This window comes from Bombus impatiens, unplaced genomic scaffold, assembly GCF_000188095.3.
Source record: "Bombus impatiens unplaced genomic scaffold, BIMP_2.2 scf_0011, whole genome shotgun sequence".
Taxonomy (NCBI): Eukaryota; Metazoa; Arthropoda; class Insecta; order Hymenoptera; family Apidae; genus Bombus; species Bombus impatiens.
In genome coordinates, this window is record NT_176430.1 from 189427 (window position 1) to 213352 (window position 23926).

The 23926-nt window shown below is 32.8% G+C and overlaps 5 protein-coding genes and 1 long non-coding RNA gene across 12 annotated transcripts; 5 read left to right on the forward strand and 1 right to left on the reverse strand.

Moving 5' to 3' along the window:
• Positions 1–1622: 1622 nt before the first annotated feature.
• On the reverse strand, positions 1623–2738 carry LOC117152547. Of its 2 annotated transcripts, none has more exons than XR_004462936.1 (2): positions 2628–2738; positions 1623–1817 (listed from the first exon to the last, which is right to left on the reverse strand). It is a non-coding gene; the product is annotated as an uncharacterized LOC117152547 (long non-coding RNA). The 2 variants fall into 2 exon arrangements; XR_004462937.1 differs by lacking the exon at positions 2628–2738 and adding an exon at positions 2094–2347.
• LOC100744750 lies at positions 2656–10333 on the forward strand. Of its 4 annotated transcripts, XM_033324677.1 has the most exons (7): positions 2656–2793; positions 2891–3433; positions 3744–3928; positions 4697–4813; positions 4876–4993; positions 5300–5561; positions 5739–10333. In XM_033324677.1, exons 3-7 carry the CDS (start codon positions 3779–3781, stop codon positions 5839–5841), a joined length of 750 nt encoding a protein of 249 aa, XP_033180568.1. In that variant the 5' UTR covers positions 2656–2793; positions 2891–3433; positions 3744–3778; the 3' UTR covers positions 5842–10333. The 4 variants fall into 4 exon arrangements, with proteins under 4 accessions (XP_033180568.1, XP_024228166.1, XP_012249289.1 ...); XM_024372398.2 differs by having other exon boundaries at positions 2728–2973; positions 5640–10333; XM_012393866.3 differs by having other exon boundaries at positions 2728–2973; positions 5653–10333.
• LOC105681630 lies at positions 9916–13228 on the forward strand. 3 transcript variants are annotated; one of them, XM_024372371.2, is made up of 7 exons: positions 9916–10018; positions 10410–10527; positions 10603–10864; positions 10936–11052; positions 12126–12419; positions 12639–12771; positions 12863–13228. In XM_024372371.2, exons 1-7 carry the CDS (start codon positions 9929–9931, stop codon positions 12908–12910), a joined length of 1062 nt encoding a protein of 353 aa, XP_024228139.1. In that variant the 5' UTR covers positions 9916–9928; the 3' UTR covers positions 12911–13228. The 3 variants fall into 3 exon arrangements, with proteins under 3 accessions (XP_024228139.1, XP_012248015.2, XP_024228134.1); XM_012392592.3 differs by lacking the exon at positions 9916–10018 and having other exon boundaries at positions 10272–10527; positions 12126–12216; positions 12283–12419; XM_024372366.2 differs by lacking the exon at positions 9916–10018 and having other exon boundaries at positions 10272–10527.
• A 2136-nt stretch (positions 13229–15364) lies between these two features.
• On the forward strand, positions 15365–17064 carry LOC117152470. The gene is made up of 3 exons (XM_033324420.1): positions 15365–15560; positions 16368–16582; positions 16899–17064. The coding sequence occupies exons 1-3, from the start codon at positions 15444–15446 to the stop codon at positions 17062–17064; spliced, it is 498 nt and encodes a 165-aa protein (XP_033180311.1). The 5' UTR covers positions 15365–15443.
• Positions 16854–18184, forward strand: LOC105682060. The gene is made up of 3 exons (XM_033324721.1): positions 16854–17537; positions 17601–17737; positions 18004–18184. Exons 1-3 carry the CDS (start codon positions 17502–17504, stop codon positions 18182–18184), a joined length of 354 nt encoding a protein of 117 aa, XP_033180612.1. The 5' UTR covers positions 16854–17501.
• Positions 18185–19425: 1241 nt separating this feature from the next.
• Positions 19426–22339, forward strand: LOC105682061. Its single transcript, XM_033324704.1, has 5 exons — positions 19426–20004; positions 20721–20837; positions 21630–21747; positions 21823–22084; positions 22164–22339. The coding sequence occupies exons 1-5, from the start codon at positions 19855–19857 to the stop codon at positions 22306–22308; spliced, it is 792 nt and encodes a 263-aa protein (XP_033180595.1). The 5' UTR covers positions 19426–19854; the 3' UTR covers positions 22309–22339.
• Positions 22340–23926: the final 1587 nt, after the last annotated feature.

Here is a 23926-nt window from a genome sequence, read left to right on the forward strand (position 1 = left end):
CGTTCCTTCCACTGAAAAAGAAGAAACAGAAGATACTTGTTAGAAAAAGAGAGGACTTCATAGCTGGGAATACTCGTTAAAACGAGTGTGGTGAATTAATGTTTAGAGCCTATAGAAAATAAGCAGTCGTTGCTTGTATTAAGAATATGGTTAAAATGTGTATATACAGCGGGCAAATGAAATATTTGGAGTTCGAAATAGACGTTTCATAAGAATCTATATACATACATACATAATAAGGTACGGGCACATAGCTGAAATAGTCAAGTCTGAATATTTTAAAGTTCAATCTTTAATTTCGTACAGAATAATCAAACTTGTATATTATACGAGACGTAATTAGTATTTAATATAATAACGAAAGAATATAAAATGTTGTATATTTTACGAGGTACAGCAAGAGGTAATATAAAAAACGAGGAAACGATTCGAATTTGAGTCAACAAGAAGGTATTATATAAGAACTAATAAAACAAACAAACAAATCATGCTACATATTTTCAAGCTTATCTGTAGTGCCGCTGGTGTCTGTATTCATCACGGCAGACATGACTCTGATCTATATATAATAGTTCGTCTTTTATTCATTCAGCGTTACTATTGAAATGATATTTAAACATTTGAAAATTGGAAAAACAAAAATACGACACAATTTAGGATTTTATTTTTGAATTTAGCGCTGGTATGTATGTGCTGCCATCTGTAGTGAGGTATCGTAAACCTGTCTCTATGCTTTCTTTAAAAGCTTTTTGCCTAAACGCAGGAAATGACTAATAAAATAATACATTATTTTACAAATACGACCTGGCATTGACTAAGGACCACGATCGCATAAACAGGACTCAACACTTGCTAGGGACAATCGCTCGAAAATTGAGTCATGGAAAATCAACATGGAGGCCAAGAAGGTTCTCGTTCTGCGAGACAGACAGAGATGAACGGAGTGTCTCCGTTTCTGTTTGACACATTCATAGCATGCCACGCATGCATAGAACGAGAACCTTCTTGTCTTCCATATTGATTTTTCGTGACTCAATTTTCGAATGGTTTTCCCTATACTTCGATATACGAATATTAAAACCTGTTCATGTAATCGTGCTAAGAACGATATCTTTGATTGCGGACGAGAATATCTCGTCTGTGATTTCGCAGTGATTAAGAATAACATAGATATTGCCTGCAATGTAAATAAGCGTTGCATAGCTTGAAAGCTACGTAACCCTCCGTATACCTTCATATAATACTATTTTAATGTCTAATGCGACATTATCGGTTCAGGGTAAAATAAAATACTTGCGTTACTGGAACGGTATAAATTATACTTGAATCAATGATCGATATAATTACAATTGGAATCGATTTACATATATTCTATAGCAGACGATCATATATACATATACAGAACAAACCTTGCATCTTATGGGACTTCGTGTTCCGTGTTCTGAAATACCGATCGTGCAAAAACTCAGTGTTTCTTACGCCCTCTGCGATTTACAGCGGTGAGCGGCGCAATTAATTCAATCCAACTAATATAGTTGGTAAAGCTACAGACGAGTATCGTAAAGTCAACAAGAGTAAAAATCTGTGGTAAAAATATCTCTCTAGTTATACATTACACGTGATTACAGGGATATATTTGTACATTTTCTTTTTATTAAATCTCTATCATAAATCTTCGTAATATCATTGACTAAGAATAAGATAGGTTTTGCATGCAATAGAATAGTGTCCCACGGTGCGTAAACTAACGTAGCCCGCCACACCATTTAGGTGTTACATCCGACATTATCGGTTCAGTATAGAATAAGATAGCAGCGCTACTGGAACGATAGAAATTATAACTAAGTCGTACTTACAATCGGAATCGATCTATTGGGTTGGGAACTAGGTAGTTGCGGATTTTGTCATTAGGTAGTAATTAGAAAATTACGTTCGTACGTTACGTTGTTCATTTGTTTAGTTTAATCGTTTAAAATGAAATGTCACAAATTGTTGAGTAAAACTCAATATAGAAAGTGCGTGTATCCGTACTTACTACATAATAATTATTACCACATAATAATTAGTAAATAAAACGACAGAAGTCGTTTTACCGTGAGTGGTGTGATTGAATGATTTCATGGCAAAAAAGATCTGACAAATGACACGTGAAACAGATATCCTCAGGACCTTACAGGCCGAGACAAAAAAATAGTCAATATAATGAACAAAGAACCAAAAATTACATCCTCAGAAATGGGTGAAATAGTAAGAAACAAATCTAACTCGGAAAAAAACTCCATAACAGTTCGAAGAATACTCAAAACTACTGCCATAAAGCATTTGATGATAGAGAGGAGGAAAGAGCAGTGATGAAGATAGCGATGAAGAAGGTATTTTTTGTAATTTGGAGATATGTTCAATTAATTCTTGTATTCTTTATAGATCAATAGAAAAGCAGAGGAACGAACGGTCACTTAGAATAATCCCGAAAACTAAAATGGAGCGGCGGTAACATGCAAAGAAAAAAGCTACTGAAAATATTACGCCGATGGAAAATTCTTTTTATACGAAAACAACAGAGCATTTATCTAGGACTACTCGACGTATCGATTGTGAAATTGTATTTGATAAATCAATGAAAATACCTTGTTCAAAGTACGATCTTTTTTTCGAATGTTAAAAACAAACGTAGGTTCATGTCCATACTGCGTAATGTATTTACTTGGCACTGCCATCTCTCGTGCCATAATCCCGAGAAGTCGAACATCCGTCAGCCAATAACCAGCGTTTCTTGCGTCTGTTACATGCTTAGTACGTGATCGCTCTGTTTAACTTTGCTAACTTTTCTCGTTGAACAAAATAATACATATCATAAACTTGAATGAAAATCAACTTATTTATTCTATAGGATATTTTTCCATACTTCACGCATGAGAAATTTATAATCAAATGATTTATGCCTCGTGAAATTGGAAAAGAAAATATTGATTGGTAGGTATCGCTTGTATCAAACGATTCATCCGTTATGTGAAATATCACCTGTGGTATACCAGCTTACAATATGGTGCCGATACCAAAAGGAATGTAGCTCCACCATTAATTTTTCATATTCTCTATATAGGCGCACTTACCAACATATTACATATAAATTATTCTCTTCAACGTTTATGTACTTACTATGTACACTAGTACCATGTTAAATTAAATTACCTTTAAATTAATAAACTTTTTTCGCATAGAAGTATTAGTGATAGCATGGATACAGTGAATGAGAAAATGCAGATGCGTTTCGCCTCTAAAATAATTCCATTTCCCGTATAAATTAATCAGATCGCTAAAAGCGAGTGCAATTTCTTAAAACGATCACAAACTTGCTATTGTTATTGATGTAATGGAGGATATACACGTTTGAACTTGGCCTACTCGATTATTGCAGTTTGGACAGTGGAGGGTATTAGCTGCATTTCTGTTCATTTAATGTAACTCTTAAATTGTAGAGATTCATTTGAATCTACATTTTCATAAATATGATACTGGTGAACAGTACTTGATCAATTTTATTCCATTTATTAAATATTATAACGAGTATTTTACTCTCGTTATTTTACATATTCTAGTATCTTCTTATATGTACATTCTCTTATACATTCTACGGATTTTTGCTTGAAATTAACGCTTAGGCTATTAATTCTAGTCAGTAATCAAGTCGTATAATTCAATTTTAGTCCAATCTAACGAATTTTATATCTCACGATCTCTAGCGACGTATGCAATACTGATTATTGGCTGAACGACCATGGATTGGCAAACGAACAAGTTTCAATATTTTAAAACCGTCAAATTTTTCGGACAGCTTGTTGGTGTGTGGCCTTATCAGGAAGAATTCCCGAAAATTACAATGCGACTTGTCACATTGGTTGTGGTTATTGCCTGTCTTGCAACTCAGGTATTGTTTTCATTAATTAATATTATATCCAGCCTATACGCATCTCATTTATAAAAAATATCTAACAATCGAGTTTTATTTCCTAGAACCATTTTGCTTGTAACCATTAACGGTATTAATATAAAAATGTGTTATACTGGTCGGAGACACAGTATCTGTAAAATGTATTCCAGAGGTTAAGAATTAGACTGTGTCAGTGTATTTAATACATATAATACATATACATAGATCACAAAGCTATATGCGAAATGGTTTTCAGATATGAAAATAGTTTTAGTGCGATATTGGTTGACAGCATGTTGAATTTTAAAGTTCTTATTTAAACTTTTGCAAAAGACGGGAAATATGATATCATGTTTTTCACATTTTTCACGCTTTTATATAATAGAATCTTTCGATATGATAGGATATAGAGATTATACAGGGTGGTTGGTAACTAGTGGCACAAGCGGAAGGCGGGTGATTCTACGCAAAAAAAGAAGTCGAAAATATAGAATAAAAATTTTTTTTTAATTTTTTCCTTTTTCTTTTTAAATTTTTCCATGGAGACAACGATCTACAGTGAGATCCGTTATAACGTACCGCACGCGTACCGAGCGAAAATTCAAAGTCGAATTCCTCGAAAACAAAGCCTCGAACGAAAAATTTTTATTCTATATTTTCGACTTCTTTTTTCGTGTAGAATCACCCCCTTTCCGCTTGTACCACCAGTTACCAACCACCCTGTATATGTAAATATGTAATGTAAATATTTTCTATATATTGTAGATATCACGGGTACTAGTGTTTTACAGCTTGGACATACTGTTAGAACAAATGCCGCATTTGGATGTAACATTAATACTTGTTCTCAAGCAGTACAATTACATTCTGAACGAGAAGAAGGTGAAAGACAGATCGACATTCTGTAATCTCTTTGATGATTATAAGCATCTTTAAAATTGTAGTTGAAAGAACTTTTAAGCGATATCATCGCCGAACGTTTGATAGAACGACCAACGAAGGAATTAGAGATTTTGGACATGTACTCTCAGAAGGCAATGATCTTGTCCTTTATATACAAAGGTGACAAAGAAAATGAACTAATTTTCACATTGCACAAAACTTAATTAAAAAAACTAATTCAAACCTACTTTAAATTCATTTCAAGACATAACAGTATGATATACTCGCGCAACACTAAAACTGCTTATGCGAATATATGAAATGAATATACATACATATACATGAAATATACATGAATATATAATACATATATGAATATGAAGTGCAGTTACTTGACAACAAATCCCAAGTTTACATCAATTGATAAGGTGTATCTGCCGTAAATAATTGCTATTTTATTTTGTATTTTATTCCTTTTGCATTTAGTCAGCACATTTGTCACCGCCATTATGTTCGCCCTCATACCGGTTATATCACCTATTCTGAACATCGTCGCGCCCTTGAACGAGTCACGGAGCCGCGAATTTATCTACCCAGCTTATTACTTCGTGGACGAAGAGCGATATTATTATGTTATAGTAGCGCATATGATAACATCGATGTCAATAATTGTAGCTGTTTATATTGCCTGTGACATCAGTTTAATTCTCTTCGTTCAGCATGGTTGTGCTCTGCTGGCTATCAGTGGGTGAGTATATCTTAGTTCTTGCGCGCACATTGCACATTCTTCGCCTTTTATATTAAAAAATGTGGCCAATATTTATAGCATGTGATTTTAGACATCAGCACAATGAAGAAAGTTTCTGCAGAAAAATGTCGTTTCCGGTTTATTTTCTAAGCTATACATGTATATGATTGGTTACAGTGGATACGTATTCTCATGGAATACCATAATGATGAATGAAACATCTGAAGATCAAAATGCATGCAATGTAATCACTCTCATAAGAATTTCTATAAGTTCGTGAAGAAAGCGCCCAAACATTTGTAAACATTTCTTATGAATATACTTGTATATGGAAAATTCATTAGCATTGTTAATAAGATTTCACAATTGCGATTATACGAGTGAAGCTTGAAATCTCATGAATTTCAAAATATGTTTAGAAATTACAAGATGTCTAGTACAAGCGTATATTTCACACAGGTCAGAAAAATATATGAACTGTTATTTATTATATTATTAATAAGCTCTAACGTTCAATAACAATATATTTAACATTTGTTATACGTTTAAGATACGTTATTCACTCTGCATACGAATCTCTTCTTAAATATATATTAAATGTATATTTGCACTAAATATCTTATGATTTCTATATAAATTTTCAAATTCATTTCAAATATCAATATTGCCACGACAATCGTATCTCATTGTGATACTAATGAAATTTCAACATGTTTTACGTAACGTGTACAATACATACGCAGAGATCTATTTCAATGTAAATTGTGATATTATTTATGACTTGACTTATCTGAACAATTCAATAAGTTATGGTTGTTTTTTAAAGTATAAGTAATGTGATATCACTAGTAGCAGTAAAAGGTATAGAATTATTAATCATGAGAGGAAAGTGAATTGTTCACGTGCGTATTATCGGACGTCCATTAATTTAATGCGAAATTTCAACCTGGAATCTGATCCGTGGTAGCTTAAATGTTTACGTAACTCAGGGTATTTTCTCAAGGAGAAGATAGACGGGGGATCTATAGACAAAATATCTTTCGTTTAATCGTACCTTAATGAAGAAAATAACGAGATCAAGATCCGTATAGATCTTTTTAACCTTTTTGTTACCATTGTTTAAGGAAAAAATCTACAGTCCAAATTCCAAATTTTCAACATATTGCGTAATATGATATATATTTTTACGTATATAATAATAGAAAATGGTAACCAGACAATCTATGCTGCACTCAGAATGCGTCACATACATATGCGTAACGCCTGGGGCTGTGGAAAGCAATAGAGCGTCACATATGTGAGAGGTGTGGCAGCGAAAGTGTTAATTAATATTTAACTATTCTTTATTCTTTTATACAGACTTGTCTATACACCCAACCACCCTTTTCCAAGTTACCTTTTTTAAGCTATTTTTAGTGGAAATATCTAAAGCTATATCTTAAATTAATTATACTTGCTAATGATTCGACATGATTTTTTCAGAGGAAAAACACAGCGACAAGAACGCACATTAATATCGAGCTAAATTTGATCAACAGCTTACTTGTACATCGTCATAAAAGGTATTTTAAGGGTACAAACTTAACAGGGGTGAATGAATGATTAAAGACCACTTTGGTTTATGACGGTCGCAATGGCAGCAGATATAGAGTACTTAGTCGCATTCTTCGTGTAAATATTACATAGCTTAAATGAAGTAGAAGTATAGTGGCCGATCCTGGACACTCAACAAATTTCACTTTCGTTCATTAAATGTCAGTCTTATATACTAGCGTGTACTATTAACGTCATCAGTTTTCTCTTTACAATGGACAAAGCCACGGTAGTAGACGAGTATATGAAAGTAGTGAAGATATGCACTATGATTATCGGAATTTGGCCTGACCAGAGTAAGTTTTCGAAGCTCGTCATGCGAACGATTATATACATCATTAGTGTACTATCGTTTGTTACGCAGGTACGTAAAACAATTTATAACCAACAATCTATACTAACCGTCTTGGTTTACCAGTATTTTTTCTGCTACACTAATTAATATAACATCCGTATTGTATTGTACAGTAATCATTTTTTATTGTTTTGTGATTGTTTATTCTCTGTGATTGACCTGTATGATCGTTCGGAATCGGTGGGCGTTTGAATATGCTGTACCGACTAATAAAATTAGCTCAAAGGACCACTCCGTGTTGGAGATTAAAACTATGTATTTCAACAAACAAATAGATTATGTTGTTGACTAATGGTACATAACGATGAAGACTAACTAATCAAAGACGAATGATTAAGAGTGTCAGACGAGTGATGATCGAAAGAAGACAGACAACTAATGATCGACGAGAGACCTTCAAATGTCACCTACAAAAATACTAATTACATCAATTAATGTCTCCCTCGGAGCCATTCAACTTTTATTTGAAACATTTCTCGATATAATTAACAGTTTCGAAGATATTTTAGATCTCCCACTCTTAGGTGACTCAGCCTGCATACGAAAATATGTAGGAAAGCATCTGATCGCGTGCATTGAACATTGAAAATTAGCCTGTCGCGCATTTGTGGCAGATAGAAGTCCGGTATAGCTTTTTATCCGTAAAGTAGGAATTATATTGTGATTTGTATATCTATTATGACCTTGTAATCGATGACGTATGTAACTGCGTGTAACAAGTCAATTTGTTAGTCGAGATATTTTGCTGTTAGTAATCGAACTCAGTAATGAGATATGATTAAATTTCTTATACTCCGTGATGCAGGTATAAGGCCATAAAAGCGGAGTTTTTATATTTAACCATATACATATACAAGGGTAGGTTGTGTTCCGACAGACTAGGTGTCTTCTGTTTATCTATCTCTATACTGTCTTCTTTTATCTCCAATAATTTTTACAATTTGTCCTAAGGAACATTTGACTAAGACAATTTTGCCATAACAATCAATAGCATTGGCTCGCGTCTTGAGTAATTGATTCTAGAAGATCTAATAGAGGCTTAATAATAATTGGCATCTATGTAGATTAGAGGAGGCTTCAATTGAATAAATTTGTTGCAGTTTTTTGAAGAGGTTCGTTTGTAATTTCTGGAAGTAAAGTGAAAGAATTTTGGTATTTCTGGTAACCATTTACCTTCATCTGTTATTGCATTTGAGGCGTTTGTAATTCCTTTTATAAATAGTGAAATTTTACGTTTCGTGCTTAATGTTGATTAAGAACCATTAGCTGATGGTTTATCAATTTCCATTAGGTTCGCTGAATTTTAACTATCGTTGCCCTCTTCCTGTTTACATACTTGCATTTGTTTGCACTTCAAGTAATTCTAAGTTGAAAGTTTTCAGTTTATGACATTTTGGCAATACACTTGCCAAGTGATAAGCCTACTCAATCTGGCTTATATTAGCCACTGACTCTAATAACACAAGCACTCACAACACACCGCTATTGGAATCTCCTCGTGTAGCATATCTTAGCAATACGATTGTCAAAGCGCGACTACTATACTATCAGTAGAAACACAATGTTTTCTTGTACTCAATAGAAGTATACTGCAATCGCCGCTTCACCTATGCAGACGATCAACCCTTAGTCGCACCCTCCAGGTTCGTCCGTAGCGTGATATGCCCATGAGCGGGGTAAAGAATCTGATCATTGGTGGATAGTAACTATTAGGGTGGTTCTACTAGCTCAACATGGGTATTACGAAGTATAGAGAACCATTAGAGTACTCTGCGACTATCAATATATATTATCAATATTTCAAAATTCTCAACTAAAAGCATCTGTGGCGGCACTCGACAGCACAAATACCATCACTCGACACTAACTAATATCGGACAACGGCAGCGCAGTGGTTAGCGCCTTAGGTTACGAACGTTCGGAACCTGGGTTCTCAAATTCCGGCGAGCGGAATTTTCTTCCACGCATCTAAATCAGAAGAAAAAGCAGCAGTACCTCAGCAGCGGCATCTACAGCCATCGATACAATGATCACGGACAACATTTACACCTCACATCAAAATTATATTTACAAACTACATTTTCGTTGAGAATTTTGAGATATCATAACTATATTATTGATTGTTCGAGGGCAACATTGCGTTAGGTGCTGAGCATTTGAATTCGCTCTTCATCTAAAAACTCTTTGGAATATAACTTTACTGAAAACGAACAATAACCGACCTTTAATCAACGAATTTTTACCAAGTGTCGGTGAAAATTTATGGAATAGCGAAGTAAAAATATGCGACACTTCGCTATATCGCAAAGTCACAGCTTTTTTAACTTTTTAATGGCATTATATATTGATTCGCAATTCTTTATATGTTAAATTAATCGAATGTTGATTGTAGATCGCAAACGTCGTGCATTTCTTTAACATGAGCGTCCTACTAAACCAGATTTGTTTTCTCACTGCGTTAAGCGGGGTATTGTTGAAAGAAGGACTGTACATTATCAAAGCTGCTGAGGTAAAGAAATTTCTTGCTTCATTTTCCATTATATTTCTATCACATTCTGTATAAAAATCACGTGGAAAAATTTGATAAGTCCACTTTTATTGAGATACTGACTCTTACGTCATTGAAAAGCTACAAAGAACTATTCTGGTATGAAATATTTGTAAAAATGTAGAAACTCGATAGATTCGTAAATTAAAAGCTTTTTGAAAATGATGGTGATGAATTCAAAATATTCTGTAAGAAGAGAATAACACAATTTGGACACAATTAACAAGTCTGCATATCGTTAATGTGTGCTAGCAAAAATATTCCTGTACCAGAAAAGATGAGAAATGCGATTTATTGTGTTTTCGTACCTTCGTACATATCTTTCGGTTACATGAGACTGATCAAATTGCAGTACAAGATGTTACTTACCGCTATTTGGAAGGATTGGTCAACCGATAGTCACAGTAACGAATTTCACATTATGGCCGAGTACGCCAAAAAGGGAGCACTCCTTTCTTGGTTAGACTGTGGTAGGATGAGTTATACTGAAATGATGTGTTTTCATTTTATAATTCACTTCACGTGTCGCTGTAATTAATTTACAGGAATTGGTGTTGTCTGTATCTTAGTTTTCTTACAGTTATTGTTAACGCCATTAGTTTTGGACATAATTTCACCAATGAACGAAACGCGGGATTTAATATACATTTATCCAGCTTATTATTATATCGATGACCGGAAGTATCGTGCAATTATAAATTTACATATGGCGTATACATATATTTTAGGAATTATTGTGTATATTGGTTGCGATACAAGTTACATGTGCATTGTGCAACACGCCTGTGGACAATTAGCAGTGGCTGGGTAAAAAAAGAAATATTACTTGGACCAAATAATTTTAGCTGGAAACTGCAGGAAACACAAACTTTTTGCAGACATCGTTTCAAGAATGCGATTTTTGATTTGTCTATTGTCAATAAAACGAGTGCCATACAGGATGAGATTCATGAAAGAGTACTTCGTTCGATTCGACAACACCAACATGCTATAGAGTCAGTACTGAAACTGGCAAAACATTCATTTTCCAGTATTTTTAAACTTATTTTTAAACTTCAAATATATTTTCAATAATCTTATTTTTTAACAAAATAAGGTGCATCACCGTTTAAAGATAATTTTGTTAGGCGTAAAAAGTTTTTTTTTACAAAAATGTGTAACTCAAACACCATATACTTCTTCTAAATTGTTAATAAGCAGTGACAGTGATTTCTTTTCATTAATTGAATTTTACTGTGCTGTAGCGAAACAATTAGCTAATGTATTCTTTAAAATTCTCAAACAATGTCAAGAATATCCTAAATACTTTTAAAGTAATTTAATGCATGTACTTGCGTGCATTATGTACAAGGTGACCGGACTTATTCTACTAATGCACATTACTTGTACATTGTGTGTTGTATACGAAAATTGTTCAGATAAGAAGTAAACATTTTTTAGGAAGGTTACAACCTGGTGTAAGAATATTTTGTAGATGAACACGTAGACTTCATATAAAGATAACAACCGTTTTGCTAATTAGGATTGTATATTCTTTAATGCATTAAACGGTGCAGTCTATTATTTTCTAGACAATTGTATTAACATACTTATACCGAGAAAGCATAGGGATTTGCAAATATTTTAACTTCAATTTATCAAATTTAACGTATAAAAGACAATGAAAGACGCGATTAGATATTTTTGCGTTTACGTTATCCTTCATACGCTAAATGCGACAAATTAAAGCTAAAATATCTCCTAAACTAATGTGACTTTTCGATATAAATAACTTCATACAATTTTGTAGAGAATGACGAGCTGCATCGATTAGTACATTAGAAAATATGCAATTCCACTTAAAAGAATTGATGTCACCTTCATATGACACGTCTACAAAAAAATTCTTACTCACCTCATTTGTCACCCCCTCAAAAAAATTCACTACATATCTGAACTACTTTTTCATACAATTCATAGTGTACTAGTAATTTGAATTTATAGAATAAAATCTGTCACCCTGTATGTGCATTACTGAATCTTTTATCGACTATGACCTCTTAATTCTGTTTTAATGGTTCCAAAACAGTTACCTGAAAACTATTCAAAGCATTCATTCTACTTATCTTTGCATTTGCATCGGTTTGGTAATGGCAACTTTCAGCGTCACGTTAGTAAAGGTGAGCTCTTTAACGTGCAAATTCACACAGTTTGACAGTAATTGTAATTACCGTGCTTCAAAACAGGTTGCAGCACAATCAGAAATTTCTGCGGAGTCTATCAAGGACGTTGTATTTCTCTCATCTCAATTGACACACATATTTCTATTAACGGTACAAGGACAATTCGTACAGAATGCGAACGATGAAGTTACCGAATCGATGTAAGTAACTTATAAATACTTAGAAATATACTTTGCTCAAAGTACTTTGGTTTTTGTTCGGAAATTAAATTTTATTACAATTACATACATAACATACATAACATGTAAGGTTCCTTTATTTCTGTTGTGTGATTGATGCTAAAAGTATGAACTGATGTAAATCATTTATTATCATCATCTTATATGAAACCTTTTTTACTAAATTAACACCGTTTACAGATATGACGCGTTATGGTATAATTCTAATAATAAAACGAAACTATTGTTTGTATTAGTACTAAGAAATTGCTTAAATCCTCCCACTTTATCAGCTGCTGGATTAATTATCTTGGATTTGAAGAGCTTCTCAGAGGTAAGTAATTTTTTATTTAACCACAAATTAATGTGGAAATACTTCAAGAATATTTTTTTTAAATAAATATACACTACAGTATGTTTTTCAGATTATAAAAACATCTGTTTCATACTTTACCGTATTGAAATCTATGTAAACCGTAAAATACTCCCGACAGAGGCAATGAAAAACAATACTCCAGAACAAAGATTAGTGGATAAAATACGAAAATAATTACAGTTATTCTTATTTTTAAACTACTAACCATTTTTTGGTTTTATCCCCACTTAGTGATGCTTGGTGAGAAAATAATTTATGCTAAATTTCAGAGTGATTAGACAACAGGAATCTATACCACATATAAGTTGAAGTTTTCAAGTTTTAATGTTTTCGCATTAGTTATGAGCATAATCGTGTTTCGTTGTTTTGGAAATATTAAGGAATGTTTTAAAATAAAAGCACAATGTCTAAGATCTATACTAGCAATGCGTATATATTACTTCTAAAGATACATATGAAAATGTTCGGTTTGAGTCACCTTCTTGATTTCCAAAAGCCAGCAATTCATTTAGCGAATCTTACAGACTTTTACATATGAATTCCCTTCTGTCACAAGTATTGTAATAAAGGTAGCCATTATTTGTATCTTGCTAGTAACTGCAAGCGTCTGTTTCATTTTTAGTTGAGATTTCGACGTGTTCATATGGCTAAACTGCATTCAAAGAGGGATTGAACATAGAAAGATGGAAATAAGAAACTTTGATGTAATACACCTGTTGGAACATGATGATACTCAAATTATTTAATCAAATATTTTTACTAATGATACATTTAGCGTGTGCTGTTTTACAGTGTATGGAAAGTAGGACAGTTGTGATAGCATAACTGAATTTTAAAATATTTTACATAACGTACAATGTATGCAAAAGTATTTACCTCATATATTAGTATAAATTCTAACATTACGTCTGATTTGAGCTACATAAACAATTCACGTCAATTATGGATTTTTCAACAAATCAATGTAATGTGATATTAGTAATAGCAAAAAATACATAACTGTTTGTCATGGGAAAAAGTTGAATTATAAACACATATCGGCCAACGCTTATTATTACTGTCACAAAAAATTAATTTGCGACCAGAATTGGCGAAACAAATCAGCTTAAACGTGCACGAAACACACGACACTTTCTTACACAGAGACAAACTATATTTTGCTTATTCATAGTTTGAAGAGAATTATAACCAGATAAAAGTTCATACAGATCTGTTCGATCTTCAACAATCATTTATCTTTCTATTTCGCTTAGCCGTTTCGGATAGGAACTGTCTGTTTCACCCAACTATTCTATACCAAGCTCTCTAATATCAAATTTATTCAAGGCATCCAAAGTAGTTATGTCTTAAATTATTCGTTACTAGCAATTTATCAATCGATCGGTTCTTTCGAGAGGATATTTGATGTTTCAAGATGGTTCTCCGCGTGCAAGTAGTCACAGTGTAAGGAACACACGATAACAACGAGCTAATACTTCTATCGAGTTACTTACACATCTTCATCAAAGGTACTTTAAGGGTATAAATTAACAAGGGCGAATAAATGATTAAATCACCACTTTGGTTTACGACAATCGAAATGACAGCAGGTACGCATTACTTAGTTGCACTATTCGTGTAAATATTACATGGTAGAAATAAAGTGAAAGCATAATGGCCAATCCCAGACACTCAACAAACTTCACTGTCACTCATCAAGTGTCAATCGCATATACTGCCCTGCACTCTTAATATCAGTTTTCTCTTTACTATGGACAAAGCCACAGTAGTAAACGAGTACATGAAAGTAGTAAAGATATGTACTACGATGGGCGGAATTTGGCCTGATCAGAGTAAATATTCGAAACTCGTTATGCGAACGATTGTATACATCATCATTGTGCTATCGCTTGTTACGCAGGTACAAGAACATTAATGTAATGGCAACCTGGTAATCATATTACAACCGTGTAAGTGATGATTCCACGTGAAGAAATTCGCATATAAAATAAAATTGTTTCATTTAACGCTTTGTTGCTGAAAAAGCTGAGTTTGAAAATTTGTGAAGCATACTTCAACTTGACTAATTACGTACTAGATATAGGTAAATAATCAGCAGGAGATTGTCATACATGTGAAAATAAGGTGAAAATGTGAAAGAACACTTTTTCATTTAAGGTATCATTTTGACAATGAAGTTTAAATATGTGTAAATACGAATTTGGGACACGTGTATCACACATATTCTAAATTATCGTTTTAGGAAATGAAACAATTTATGAAAAAATTTTATTGTATATTTTTTATTTATTTTCAAATACGAACTTAATCACATTCAATTATTTGCTCTTGTTCAGTCAAGATAAAGCATACTTGCCAAATCTTTAACATCGATTTTTTCGAAAACGAAGGTTCAGGGGAAGTAATGTTATATCAGATTTTTGTTCTCATATTTCACATAGAATCGCCGTCTGGCCGGTTGTACTATGTTTACTGCCTCAGCCTATATATTTGAAATCACACACGACCATTGTGATCTTTGTCGAATATTTCACAAAACTTCAAATCTGTTTAATGCTTGATGTAATTATGCCATTATGTACTACTATGAGTATTCCTTTTTCATTAAATTACTCGATCGTTGGTTGTAGATGGCAAACGTCGTGTGTTTCTACAGTCTACAGACCGTAGTAGAGCAGGTCTGTTTTTTTAATGCGATGGCTGGGGCACTGCTAAAGCAAGGGAATTATATTGTGAACGCGGCGGAGGTAACGGAATTTCTCATATAACTTTCCATTTTCTATTTTTGTGTTATACATTATATAAAAATGACAATGGAAGATATGATAAGTCGATATCTTTGATCATCTGATTCTCATGTTATTGGATGTTATAAAAAAATAATCTGGCATGAAATATTTACAAATGGGAATAAACCTCATAGAATTAAAATTATATGCCTTTCGAAAGTAATGGAAATAGATCCACAATGTTTCATAAGAAACGAATAATATTTGTCCGGCTTTTATGATAGCGTTTATGCCCAGTGTTGACTGCGATCGGTGTTTCAGCTACTTGGGATATTTACACGTGATTTGCCGACTAACAAAATTGACTCGAGAAGCAGATAGTTTGACGTAATTAAAATAAGTCTGTATAACAAATATTACTAATGTATCTTTTAAATGGTCAGGACTATAACAAAAGACGTATTTAAAATTGAGAATCATTTGGGATTGTACTTTGAACCGCAAAGTTACATCCATTTCAATTTTATTTTAATATTTTTCCGTATTAGTTTTCCGTAGTAGTTTCTCTAGATCACTGCAAAAAGTAACATTTCTATGCATGTCTAACTTGTAGTCGCACTCGCATGACGTAATTAATTTAGAAGTAAAAAATATCTAGAATGCAAATATGTCAGCAATAATGAATTTACTTAACATCCCTCTCTCTTGATAATAGTTTTAAGAACCAAAATAGCAGAATTAGAAAAGACGACAAATACGACTTATCGTATTCTTCATGTATTTATATATATATATATCTTTTGCACGCTACTGATCTAATTGCAGTACAAGATGCTGCTTACCGCTATTTGGGAAGATTGGTCAACCGATAGACTGACTGATGAATTTGAAATTATGGTCGAGTACGCCAAAAGGGGAGCCCTTTTTTCTCGGTTGTACTGCGGTAGGATAAATCATATTGAAAACTCGAGTCCCTTCCGTGATTCATTTTATACACCGTTACAATCGAATTACAGGACTTGGCGTTTTCTGTTGCATAAGTTTTATTCAACTATCTCTATCGCCATATATTCTAGACATAATTTCACCGAACAACGAAACGCGAGATTTAATATACATTTATCCAGCTTATTATTATATCGATGATCGGAAGTACCGTATGTTTATAAGTTTTCATATGACATATACGATTGTATCAACATTTTTTGTGTTTGTCGGCTGTGATTCGAGTTATATATATATGGTGCAACACGCCTGTGGGCAGTTAGCGGTGGCTGGGTAATAAAATGAAATATCAGTTGGATTAAATAATCTTCGTTTAACTTGAAACTGCAACAAGTATAAATTTTTTCACAGACATCGTTTCAAGAATGCGCTTTCAGATTTATCTGTCGACACTGAAAAGGGTGGAATGCAGGATAAGAGTTATGAGAGAGTGCTTCATTCGATTCGAGAACACCAATATGCTACAAAGTCAGTACTGAAATTAGAAAAACATTGGTCGCCACCTTTCTCTTGGTAGCTTATTTCATGCATTTAGCTTACTTTTCTCCAAAGACATAAAAAACAACTATGTTTTTGAAAAAAGGGTGTGCCCTACCGCTTGATGTCAATGTTGATAGGAATAAATAATTTTGTTTGTTTCACAAAAATATATAATTCAAATGGCATATGTGTAATTTTGATTGCTGATGACTTCTTTTCATTAATTGAACATTTACTGTGCTATAGAATAATAATTAGCTAATAAGTGTTCTTGAAATTTCTCAAACAATATCAAGAATAGTTTATATAATTTTGTGAGATTTAAATGCGTTTATTTCCGTGTATCACATATGTATGTATACTATTGAACTTTCTATGGACAACGATCTGTTGGTCCTGTTTTGATGCCATCAAAGCAGTTACCTGAAGAGTATTCAAACCAGTCATTCCGTCTATCTTTGCATTTGCATCGGTATGTCAATGGCATCTTTCACAGTCTCATTGGTAAAGGTAAGCTTTTCGTCTAATCACATACTGTTTCGCAACAGTCGAAATTACCGTGCTTCAAAACAGGTTGCATCACAGTCGGAAATTTCTGGAGTGCTTATCAAGGACAGTGTTTTTCTTTTATCCCAATTGATACATATACTTCTTTTAACTGTGCAAGGACAATTCGTACTGAATTCGAACGATGAAATTATCGAATCGATGTAAGTAATGCATAAATATTGTTTAATATACGTAGCGCTAAGTACTTTCATTTTTATATTCATTTCTAAATTAAAAGAATGGTAATAAGATTGTCTTGGAATGAATTTTTATTATAGTATCGAACAAATGAGATGTCCATATGTCAAACTTATAAGGTTTCTTCATTTGTCTTTGTGTTATTAATGCTATATCATAAGAACTGAATTTAGTTGTTCATTATCATTAACGGATGCCCCATTTTTTTTAATAAATTTAAAATTCACAGATACGACGCATCGTGGTATAATGCTAATAGAAAAACGCAATTGTTGTTCGTGTTATCCATCAGAAGCTGTTTGAGTCCTCCAATACTATCAGCTGGGGGACTTTTAGACCTGAATTTGAAAAATTTTGCAGAGGCAAGTATCTATTCCTCCTTGAATCCACAATTATTGTTCAAGTTTTAAGAATACCTTTTTTAAATAAATCCACGTAATATCATGCCTTCCAGATTATAAAAGCATCTGTTTCATACTTTACCGTGTTGAAATCTACGTAAACTGTAATCTACCTCTGACTGAAGCGACGAAAAACAATTCCGGAACGAACGAATATCAATATATAATAAAATATGTACTGACATGGAATAGTGCTTGCTTCTCAACTACTAATTTATTTTTGGTTTCATTCTCCTAGGTTATGGCAATGAATTTGATGAAGAAGTGGTACGTGCAGAATTTCTAAATGATTAGACAACGAGAACCCGTGCCGCATTTGAGTTTAAATTTTCACTACTTTATTATTAAATTTTACTAAATTATAACTATTTTATCTTAACTAAATTATCACTATTAAATTTTCACTAAATTATAATTTCACATCTATTACGAGCATAATAATAATTCGATATCTTGGAAATATTGGTAAATAATTTTAAATCAATGTGCAATTTTCTATATTTATATTAATAACACGTACGTTTTTCTTCCAAAAATATACATATACAAAATTGTTTAGTTTTGCTTAACATTATGCTTGGGATATAACGCAGCGTCTGAGTTAGCTACCTGATCTGTAAAAGCAAGATCGCATGTGCTGTTTCACAGTGCATGAAAAGTAGAACTGTACCTATGATTATGTGATAAAGGAAACGTGTTGTTTTAGGATAAAATATACATTCTCTAAAAAAATATACAATATCGTTTCTTGTACAAAATTATCAATGCCGTATGAAAATTGGCTATTGTAATAGCATAACAGAATTTTAAAATCTTCTACATAACGTACAATGTATGCAAAGGTATTTCCCACATATATTAGTTAAAATTATAACATTACGTCTGATTTGACATACTTATACAATTCACGTCAATTATGGATATTTCAACAAGACCATTAATGTGATATTGGTAATAGTAAAAAATATACAACTGTTTATCATGAGCAGAAGTTGAACTATTAACACACATTGTCCGGTGCTTCTTATTACTGTTACAAAAAATGAATTTGCAACCAGGACTGATGAAGCAAGTCAGCTTAAACGCGCATAAAACACACGACTCTTTCTTACACAGAGGCATGGTATATTTTGAATATTCACAGTTTGAAGAGAATTATAACCAGATAAAAGTTCGTACAGATCTGTTCGATCTGGAGCTGTCTGTTTCACCCAACTATTCTATACCAAGCTCTCTTATATCAAATTTATTCAAGACATCCAAAGTAGTTATGTCGTAAATTATTCGTTACTAGCAATTTGTCAATCGATCGATTCTTTCGAGAGGATATTTGATGTTTCAAGATGGTTCTCCGCGTGCAAGTAGTCACAGTGTAAAGAACACACGATAACAACGAGCTAATACTTCGATCGAGTTACTTACACATCTTTATCAAAGGTACTTTAAGGGTATAAATTAACAAGGGCGAATAAATGATTAAATCACCACTTTGGTTTACGACAATCGAAATGACAGCAGGTACGCATTACTTAGTTGCACTATTCGTGTAAATATTACATGGTAGAAATAAAGTAAAAGCATAATGGCCAATCCCAGACACTCAACAAACTTCACTGTCACTCATCAAGTGTCAATCGCATATACTGCCGTGCACTCTCAATATCAGTTTTCTCCTTACTATGGACAAAGCCACAGTAGTAAACGAGTACATGAAAGTAGTGAAGATATGTACTATGATGGGCGGAATTTGGCCTGATCAGAGTAAATTTTCGAAACTCGTTATGCGAACGATTATATACATCGTCGTTGTGCTATCGCTTGTTACGCAGGTACAAGAACATTAATTTATAGGCAACTTGGTAATCGTATCACAATCGAATAAGTGGCGATTCAACTGTGGTGAAAAAATCCGAATATAAAATAAAATTTTTTCATTTGATGCTTCGTCGCTAAGAAAGCTGAATTTGAAAATATGTAAAGCATACTTCAACTTGGCTAATTACAGACTAGATATAGGTAAATAATCAACAGGAGATTGTCATACATGTGAAAATAAGTTGAAAATGTGAAAGAACATTTTTTCGTTTCAGGTATCCTTTTCAAGAAAATGAAGTTTAAAAGTGTTTAATTACAAAATGATCTGGAACACGTGCATTAGGAAATGAAACAATTTATTAAAAAATTTTATTCTATATTTTTTATTTGCTTCCAAATATGAGTTTTACCACTTTCGGTTATTTGCTCTTGTTCAGCCAAGATAAAATGCACTTGTCAGATCTTTAATGTCGATTTTCTCGAAAATGAAGGTTCAGGGGAAGTAATGTTATATCAGATTTTTGTTCTTATTTTTCACAGAACCGCCGCCTCCCCGATTGTATTACGATTACCGCCTCAGCCTATATATTTGAAATCACACACGACCATTGTGATCTTTGTCGAATATTTCACAAAACTTCAAATCTTTTTAATGCTTGATGTAATTATGGTATTATGTACTAATATGAGAATTCTTTTTTTTTTTAAATTACTCTATCGTTGATTATAGATGGCAAACGTTGTGTGTTTCTACAGTCTACAGACCGTAGTAGAGCAGGTCTGTTTTTTTAATGCGGTAGCTGCAGTATTGATAAAGCAAGGGAATTATATTGTAAACATGGCGGAGGTAAAGGAATTTCTCGTATCACTTTCCATTTTCTATTATTTTTGTGTTACACATTATATGAAACCCACAATGAACGATATCATAAGTCGATATTTTTGATTTTGTGACTCTTATGTTAGATGGAATAAACCTGGCAGGTTTGAAATTATATGCCTTTTTATACTAATGGAGATAAATCTGCAATGTTTCATACGAAACGAAGAATATTTGCTCGGTTTTTATGATAACGTTTATGCCCAGTATTGACTTGTGATCGGCGTTTTAGCTTCGTGGTGTATTTGCACGTGTTTTGCCGACCGAAATAATTGACTCGAAAAGCAGATAGTTTGACGTAATTAAAATAAGTCTGTATAACAAATATTACTAACGTATCTTTTAAATGGTCAGGACTATAATAAAAGGCATATTTAAAAATTTAAAATCATTTGGAACTGTATTTTGAAACCCAAAGTTTCATCTATTTCAATTTTGTTTTAAATTCGCTCCGTATTATTAATTTTGTTACATTATTTATGATCACTGCAAACAGTATATTTTCTATGATTGCCTAAATTATAATCGCACTCGCCTGACATAATTAATTTCCAAATGAAAAGAAGATCTAGAATTTAAATATTAATTATTTATTTTAATTGTCGACAATAATGAACTTACTTAACATCCCTCTCTCTTGATAATAGTTTTTGATAAGAATCAAAATAGCGGAACTAGAAAAGACGACAAATACGACTTATTGTATTCTTCATGTATTTATATATATCTTTTGGTTGCACGATACTAATCAAATTGTAGTACAAGATGCTGCTTACTGCTATTTGGAAGGATTGGTCAGCCAATAGACGGATTGATGAATCTGACATTATGGTCGAGTACGCCAAAAGGGGAGCCTTTTTTTCTCGGTTGTACTGCGGTAGGATAAATCATATTGAAAACTCGTACTTCCCTTCCGTGATTCATTTTATACACCGTTGCAATCGATTTACAGGACTTGGCGTTTTCTGTTCCATAAGTTTTATTCAACTATCTCTATCGCCATATATTTTAGACATAATTTCACCGAACAACGAAACGCGAGATTTAATATACATTTATCCAGCTTATTATTATATCGATGATCGGAAGTACCGTATGTTTATAAGTTTTCATATGATATATACGGTTATATCAACATTTTTTGTGTATGTCGGCTGTGATGCGAGTTATATATATATGGTGCAACACGCCTGTGGGCAGTTAGCGGTGGCTGGGTAATAAAATGAAATATCAGTTGGATTAAATAATCTTCGTTTAACTTGAAACTGCAACAGGTATTAAATTTTTCCACAGACATCGTTTCAAGAATGCGCTTTCAGATTTGTCTATCGACAATGAAAAGAGTGGAATGCAGGATAAGAGTTATGAGAGAGTGCTTCATTCGATTCGAGAACACCAATATGCTACAAAGTCAGTACTGAAATTAGAAAAACATTAGTTGCCGCCATTCTCTTGTTAGCTTATTTCATGTATTTAGCTTACTTTTCTCCAAAAACATTAAAAACAACTGTTTTTGAAAAAAGGGTGTGCCCTACCGTTTGATATCAATGTTGATAGGAATAAATAATTTTGTTTGTTTCACAAAAATATATAATTCAAATGGCATATGTGTAATTTTGATTGCTGATGACTTCTTTTCATTAATTGAACATTTACTGTGCTATAGAATAATAATTAGCTAATAAGTGTTCTTGAAATTTCTCAAACAATATCAAGAATAGTTTATATAATTTTGTGAGATTTAAATGCGTTTATTTCCGTGTATCACATATGTATGTATACTATTGAACTTTCTATGGACAACGATCTGTTGGTCCTGTTTTGATGCCATCAAAGCAGTTACCTGAAGAGTATTCAAACCAGTCATTCCGTCTATCTTTGCATTTGCATCGGTATGTCAATGGCATCTTTCACAGTCTCATTGGTAAAGGTAAGCTTTTCGGTCTAATCTCGTACTGTTTCGCAACAGTCGAAGTTACTATGCTTCAAAACAGGTTGCATCACAGTCGGAAATTTCTGGAGTGCTCATCAAGGACAGTGTTTTTCTTTTGTCCCAATTGATACATATGCTTCTTTTAACTGTGCAAGGACAATTCGTACTGAACTCGAACGATGAAATTATCGAATCGATGTAAGTGATGCATAAATATTGTTTAATATACGTAGCGCTAAGTACTTTCATTTTATATTCATTTCTAAATTAAAAGAATGGTAATAAGATTGTCTTGGAATGAATTTTTATTACAGTATCGAACAAATGAGATGTCCATGTGTCAAACTTATAAGGTTTCTTCATTTGTCTTTGTGTTATTAATGCTATATCATAAGAACTGAATTAAGTTGTCCATTATCATTAACGTGTGCACTATTTTTTAAATAAATTCACAGATACGACGCATCGTGGTATAATGCTAATAGAAAAACGCAATTGTTGTTCGTGTTATCCATTAGAAGCTGTTTGAGTCCTCCAATTCTATCAGCTGGGGGACTTTTAGACCTGAATTTGAAGAATTTTGCAGAGGCAAGTTTTAAGAATACCTTTTTTAAATAAATTTACGTAATATCATGCCTTCCAGATTATAAAAGCATCTGTTTCATACTTTACCGTATTGAAATCTACGTGAATCGTAAAGTACTCCTGACTGAGACGATGAAAAACAATATTCCGGAACGAACGAAGATCAATATATGATACAATATGTACAGAAATATAATGGTGCTTACTTCTCAACCACTAATTTATTTTTGCTTCTATCCCCCTAGAATATGGCAATGAATTTTAGAAAGAAGTGATATGTGCAAAATTTCAGAATGATTAGATAATGAGAACCTGTGTCGCATTTGAGTGGAAGTTTTCAAATTTTGATGGTCTCGCATGAAATTCGAACGTAATCTTGCCCGCTATTTGGAAAGTATTAATAAATGTTTTTGAATAAAAGTACAATGTTTTAAATGTATAATAATATTTATGTAAATATTATACACACACATATTTTTACATAGTATATAATATTTATAATATACATTTATATACATATGTAATATAACTGGTGTGT

What these genes read in the sequence shown, in the direction of transcription:
- LOC105682061 (XM_033324704.1), top strand. Translation starts at nt 19,855, where the DNA reads ATGGACAAAGCCACAGTAGTAAACGAGTACATGAAAGTAGTGAAGATA. An exon ending in ATATTGTAAACATGGCGGAG is followed by an intron (nt 20,838 to 21,629) that starts GTAAAGGAATTT and finishes ATCAAATTGTAG; the next exon opens with TACAAGATGCTGCTTACTGC. An exon ending in GGGCAGTTAGCGGTGGCTGG is followed by an intron (nt 22,085 to 22,163) that starts GTAATAAAATGA and finishes ATTTTTCCACAG; the next exon opens with ACATCGTTTCAAGAATGCGC.
- LOC117152470 (XM_033324420.1), top strand. Translation starts at nt 15,444, where the DNA reads ATGGCAAACGTCGTGTGTTTCTACAGTCTACAGACCGTAGTAGAGCAG. An exon ending in ATATTGTGAACGCGGCGGAG is followed by an intron (nt 15,561 to 16,367) that starts GTAACGGAATTT and finishes ATCTAATTGCAG; the next exon opens with TACAAGATGCTGCTTACCGC. An exon ending in TGGCGTTTTCTGTTGCATAA is followed by an intron (nt 16,583 to 16,898) that starts GTTTTATTCAAC and finishes ATTTTTTCACAG; the next exon opens with ACATCGTTTCAAGAATGCGC.
- LOC100744750 (XM_033324677.1), top strand. Translation starts at nt 3,779, where the DNA reads ATGGATTGGCAAACGAACAAGTTTCAATATTTTAAAACCGTCAAATTT. An exon ending in ACATTCTGAACGAGAAGAAG is followed by an intron (nt 4,814 to 4,875) that starts GTGAAAGACAGA and finishes TTAAAATTGTAG; the next exon opens with TTGAAAGAACTTTTAAGCGA. An exon ending in CTTGTCCTTTATATACAAAG is followed by an intron (nt 4,994 to 5,299) that starts GTGACAAAGAAA and finishes TTTTGCATTTAG; the next exon opens with TCAGCACATTTGTCACCGCC.
- LOC105682060 (XM_033324721.1), top strand. Translation starts at nt 17,502, where the DNA reads ATGTCAATGGCATCTTTCACAGTCTCATTGGTAAAG. An exon ending in TCACAGTCTCATTGGTAAAG is followed by an intron (nt 17,538 to 17,600) that starts GTAAGCTTTTCG and finishes GCTTCAAAACAG; the next exon opens with GTTGCATCACAGTCGGAAAT. An exon ending in GATGAAATTATCGAATCGAT is followed by an intron (nt 17,738 to 18,003) that starts GTAAGTAATGCA and finishes TAAAATTCACAG; the next exon opens with ATACGACGCATCGTGGTATA.
- LOC105681630 (XM_024372366.2), top strand. Translation starts at nt 10,299, where the DNA reads ATGTGTGCTAGCAAAAATATTCCTGTACCAGAAAAGATGAGAAATGCG. An exon ending in GGACAATTAGCAGTGGCTGG is followed by an intron (nt 10,865 to 10,935) that starts GTAAAAAAAGAA and finishes AACTTTTTGCAG; the next exon opens with ACATCGTTTCAAGAATGCGA. An exon ending in CAACACCAACATGCTATAGA is followed by an intron (nt 11,053 to 12,125) that starts GTCAGTACTGAA and finishes GTTCCAAAACAG; the next exon opens with TTACCTGAAAACTATTCAAA.